General features: G+C 43.7%; 1 protein-coding gene across 1 annotated transcript; it reads right to left on the reverse strand.

The window, feature by feature from the left end:
* Positions 1–1,092: 1,092 nt before the first annotated feature.
* Positions 1,093–3,282, reverse strand: LOC146649466 (uncharacterized). The gene is made up of 8 exons (XM_085387101.1): positions 2,775–3,282; positions 2,667–2,702; positions 2,419–2,589; positions 2,167–2,289; positions 1,926–1,988; positions 1,780–1,842; positions 1,580–1,660; positions 1,093–1,477 (listed from the first exon to the last, which is right to left on the reverse strand). Exons 1-8 carry the CDS (start codon positions 2,845–2,847, stop codon positions 1,374–1,376), a joined length of 714 nt encoding a protein of 237 aa, XP_085243227.1. The 5' UTR covers positions 2,848–3,282; the 3' UTR covers positions 1,093–1,373.
* Between the last annotated feature and the right edge of the window lie 1,622 nt (positions 3,283–4,904).

The raw sequence follows: 4,904 nt of genomic DNA on the forward strand, positions 1-4,904 counted from the left end.
CAAACGCTGAGGTCTGAACCGGAGTGAATTCCAGGTTGTTTGTGTTTTAAATAACACGCGCGTGTGCGACATGATCTGTTACAATCCGTACAGATTACAGAGTCCAGAAAGTGAGAGGGGCATGCGGGGTCAAAACAGAGGTTGCAGCGGTTTTGACAAAAGTGTTCCTCTCTTTTATAATACCCGCGGTGACATTCGTTGCAAATGTACTGGATTCCTAAAAATGTTTTTAGATTTTTTATTCCGTAATAATGATGGCGGAATAAGAATAAGTACAGCGGGTGACGCGTGTTCGGGTAGTCTGTTTCGATTAATGAAAGAGTTCTGTCCTCGGCCGGGCGGTAAAACACGACGATTTTACGTTTTAGTATTTGTTCGAATTTACCTATGTCGGTGAGAGTTACCTGAGTGCGATCGCTCAACCCCGCTAAACGCTGCAGCTCTCTGCCGCGTTCCAGGGCCTGTTTATCTGTGAAATGAGGTTGAGTGAGGTGAATCAGGTTGATGGCAAAACACAGATTATCGTTTTTGTTTTTTACCACGTACAGACAGCGACGCTTTTTGACTAGAATTTCATCGTCTAACATTTTGTGAATCTTTTTACGCGGGTCATTACTGCCACCGCCTCTAGGATTTCTAATTACTTGCACAACAATTTCTAGGGGAGAGCCTGCGACGATCGCTCCGTTTGATTGTATCAGCCTGGCTAGCAGGTCCTCAAAAACCGGTACAATGTTTTCAGCGCTTTCATCGTCGACGTTAAAAACAGAGTGATTTCGCGCGTGCTCGCTGATGATCTCCAGTTGAACCCGGTCGTTACGACTAACTTCCGGTCTGACCCTATCCGCTAGATCTACAAAATTATCCCTGACGTTGAGGTAAAATTGAGCGAGGTCGCTCGCTTCATCCGGAGAGGGAATGTTAAATACTCGCCTTATTTCGAAATTATTAAAATGTTCGCGGCGAGTCACCGCATCGTTCTGTACCCGAGATCCTCCTCCTCCTTGTTGATGCTCCGCAGGCCGGTCCTCCTCCTCCCTGGGCTGTTGATGATGATGCTGCTCCACCTGCTGCTCCCCCTGCTGCCGGTCGTAGAGCTGAAGAGCATTTTCTATCGGCTGCAGAGGGTCAAAGTTCAGTAGACCGGCAAGCCGCTCGTTTTCAATGTTTTGAAGGAGGACCTGCAATGCGTTTTCTAAAGGTTGTAGAGGGTCGTTTGGTGGTGGGGCTATATTGTTTTCTAACGGTGGGGCTAAATGTTCATCGTTTCTGTTTAATTCTGCCACGGCTTCCAACAAAGCCTCAGGAATGCTGTGTTCTTCCGACATGATTTTCTTTATTTCTTAATTCACAGACTTTTACATGCTTTTACTTTACAGGTCCTTGTGTCTGTATATCGATGCATATGTGCGAACTGTTACGGCGTACATGAAAGCGAGGTTTTCAAGGATTCTCTTCTTATGAAGCATCCGTCGAGCTGTAAGAAAAGACGGACAGAATGTATTTTTTAAACCTTACATTTTTTATTTTTATAGAGCAGAGAAGTTTAATAGGATCGATTCATCCCCCCGTCAATTACCTCTCAGTCTCCCGAGAGGAGCTCTCCTGAGAGGAGGCGATCTGGACGGTTCCTCCTCAGCCTGATTTTCTGTATCGGTCTCTGTCGGGGGGGGAAAATAAAACAGAAGAGATTTAAGAAAACAGCCTGATTTTCTTCCTATTTTATTTATTTATTTATTTATTTATTTTTTTTTGAGAATGAAAAAACTTTTTATTTACCTCGCTCCTCCGCCCTATTGTCTGTAGCGGCGGGGGATTGGTTAGGTAAATCCGCAATCTCGGCTGCCGAGAAATAAAACAGAAGAGATTTAAGAAAACAACCTCCTCCTTCTTATTTTTCGAGAATGAAAAAACTTTTTATTTACCTCGCTCCTCCGCGCGATTGTCTGTAGCGGAGGGGGCTTGAATAGGTAAATCCGCAATCTCGGCTGCCGAGAAATAAAACAAAAAGAGAAAGATTTAATAAAAAAAAAAAAAAAAAAAAAAAAAAACTTTCTAGCTCTCTTTATACCACTCCAAGTCGGGAGGGGTGGTATAGCACACTCGGAGTACTCCGCCACATCCTGATATTTATCGAAATGACGGATATTGCATCATATTGTTTACCTTTTGGTTTAAAAGGTATTTTCCTGCAGTTCTCCCGGTATGCGTTGACGAAAATAACGTCGTCGTCTTCTTCTTCTTCTTCTTCTTTTCGCTGCGGCGGGGTCTGTATATTCTCGGTTACCTCTGTCGAGAAATAAAGCAAAACTTTTTAAAAATCTGCTCCGGGTCGGGAGGGGCGGTATAGCACACTCGGATTACTCCGTCACATCCTGTTATTCAACAAAATGGCTGATAATGCATCATATTGTTTACCTTCGATTTTAAAACTTTTTTCTCCGCGGTTCTCCCGGTATGCGGAGACGAAAATAGTGCCGTCTTCTCTTCCACGCGGCGGCGGCGGAGGTTCTGCGGGGGATATGGCTTCTAATTCGCCGCGGAAAACGGCCGGATTTCTGCTGTTACTCACTGCATTATCGATTGTTTCTGTAAGTATCAGAGCATGGTTAAATCAAGTCTATCTAAACTTATTTAAAAAATGGTATATACTTATTTAAACGTACCGTAGTCCACTTGCGTGAAATCATTGATGTAGAAATCTAAAAGAAAGTAATCAAATTATTGACATCTCTGTTGATATATAATTTAAAGTCGTAAAGAAAAAAACTTACCGGGGTGAGGTATGAACAGGTCTGGCGAGATGGCCCTCTGATCGGCGGCGTTGTTTGAACGGAATGCTGACATAATATTCACGGATTCTTCCTCGCGATTGGTAGAACTGTCACAGATAGCGACTCCCCTTCCGCTTCTTCTCTCATTTTATCCTAGTCTAGCGAAGCATCTGTTTTTCGCATCTTTCTCTTGACAATACCGGTAGTTAGAGTGGGCTGTTTTTTTTTTTTTCGATTGGCTTCTTGCGAACGCCGTCTGTTTTCCCCCCATTCCGCAACGGTAAAATATGGCTTTGAGACGGGTATTTGTTTTACCAAATGGACAATTGCTGTCTGACCTTGTTCTTGCTGTTGACAAAACTCGGCTCATGGTTGACTCTTTCCCACAGAGGGGAATAAACTTATTCGAATATGAGCTTTTTTTCCTCGCTAAGACTAGTTTTATGGGGAGATGTAAGAAACAGGGTTACAAGCAATGATAATATCGGATGTTGACTCCTCAGCGTCATCATTTTCTATCTATTGAGAAAACTTATTGTAAAAAGTAATGAAGAAAAAAACTCCTCCTTGCCCCGCGGGGTGGGGGTGTGTGTGTGTGTGTGTGTGTGTGTGTGTGTGTGTGTGTGTGTGCCTTCTGTTTTCTGCAACGGTAAAATACGACTTTGAGACGGATATTTGTTTTACCAAATGGACAATTGCTGTTGACAAAACTCGGCTCATGGTTGACTCTTTCCCACAGAGGGGGGTGCTTTAATAAACTTATTCGAATATGAGCTTTTTTTCCACTAAGACTAGTTTTATGGGGAGATGTAAGAAACCGGGTTACAAGCAATGATAATATCGGATGTTGACTCCTCAGCGGATCAACATTTTCTATCTATTGAGAAAACTTATTGTTAAAGTATTGAAGAAAAAACTCTCTACTTTGGTCTGACAAGGAGCAGGTTGCGTAAAACCTACCTCATATAGATGTTTTAATAATAATAATAATAATATTTTTTTGGAGGGCGTGTTATAGGATATAAGCATTGAGAAAAAAAAAACAAAAAAAAAAACTGATATCTGCCGTCTCACTCCTCCTTGGCCCGCGGGGTGGGGGTGGGGGTGTGTGTGTGTGTGTGTGTGTGTGTGTGTGTGTGGGCCTTCTTGCGAACGCCGTCTGTTTTCTGCAACGGTAAAATACGGCTTTGAGACGGATATTTGTTTTGCCAAATGGACAATTGCTGTTGACAAAACTCTCATGGTTGACTCTTTCCCACAGAGGTGTGTGTGTGTGTGTGTGTGTGTGTGTGTGTGTGTGTGTGTGTGTGTGTGTGTGAAACAAGATCGCCTGTCGCTGGTTTGTTTTTTCAGTCTCTTGTAAAAAAGGACTCTCAAAAGGAAAAGTAGTATTCACTAAGCGATATTTATTCAATTTTTTTTTACACATAGGCAGCCTGTAGGTTACAAGCGGATAGAAAGTTCTTCTTTTCATCACAAGCTATGGTGTATCTTAAAGGTTACAAGCGGATAGAAAGTTCTTCTTTTCATCACAGAATCATCTGCTGCATCACCGCTGTGCTTAGGGAACATGATGCAACAGGTCTGAAAATGACTAGACACTTCCGGAGTATTTCCGGTAGGGTCATAAGGTCCGGATCGATGCCTTCCATAGTAAATATGCTGTATTTGAATATGTCATATTCAAAACCTTCTTCTTTGGGAGAGCAGATCTCATCGGACACAGGACCGCTGCGGGGCTGCAGAAGGAAATCCATCTTGTGTCTGAGCCTTAGAAATTGTGACGGACTCATCTCTCTGCTTTTTTATTCCCCTCCAACAGATGGCGCGCTTCCGGAGGTTTCCCCCCTCCCTCTAAAAACTTTTTTTTTTTTTTTTTTTTTTCCCCCAACAACAGATGACGCGCTTCCAGGGGTTCACCCCTCCTTTTTCAGGGTGCGATTCGACACGGTTAGCAACAGATGGCGCGCTTCCGGGGCTCGCCCCCCTTTCTCAGGATATAATTCGTCACGCGGGGGGTTTCCCACCCCCCTTTCTCCGGATGCGATTCGTCACGCGGGGGGTTTCCCACGGAGGGGAGGGGCGGGAGGTCAAAAGGTCGTGATTAGGGCCATCAATCACTTCGGATCA

The sequence above is a fragment of the Rhamphochromis longiceps genome, linkage group LG17 (assembly GCF_057381845.1).
Source record: "Rhamphochromis longiceps isolate RC_006_pf linkage group LG17, R_longiceps_female_GT1.1, whole genome shotgun sequence".
NCBI lineage: Eukaryota > Metazoa > Chordata > Actinopteri > Cichliformes > Cichlidae > Rhamphochromis > Rhamphochromis longiceps.

Excerpts from the sequence above, each read along its gene's own strand:
- LOC146649466 (XM_085387101.1), bottom strand. The coding sequence starts at position 2,847 with ATGTCAGCATTCCGTTCAAACAACGCCGCCGATCAGAGGGCCATCTCG. Across the intron at positions 2,703-2,774 it reads CCTGTTCATACCTCACCCCG|ATTTCTACATCAATGATTTC; the intron begins GTAAGTTTTTTT and ends ACTTTCTTTTAG. Across the intron at positions 1,843-1,925 it reads CAATCGCGCGGAGGAGCGAG|CCGAGATTGCGGATTTACCT; the intron begins GTAAATAAAAAG and ends ATTTCTCGGCAG.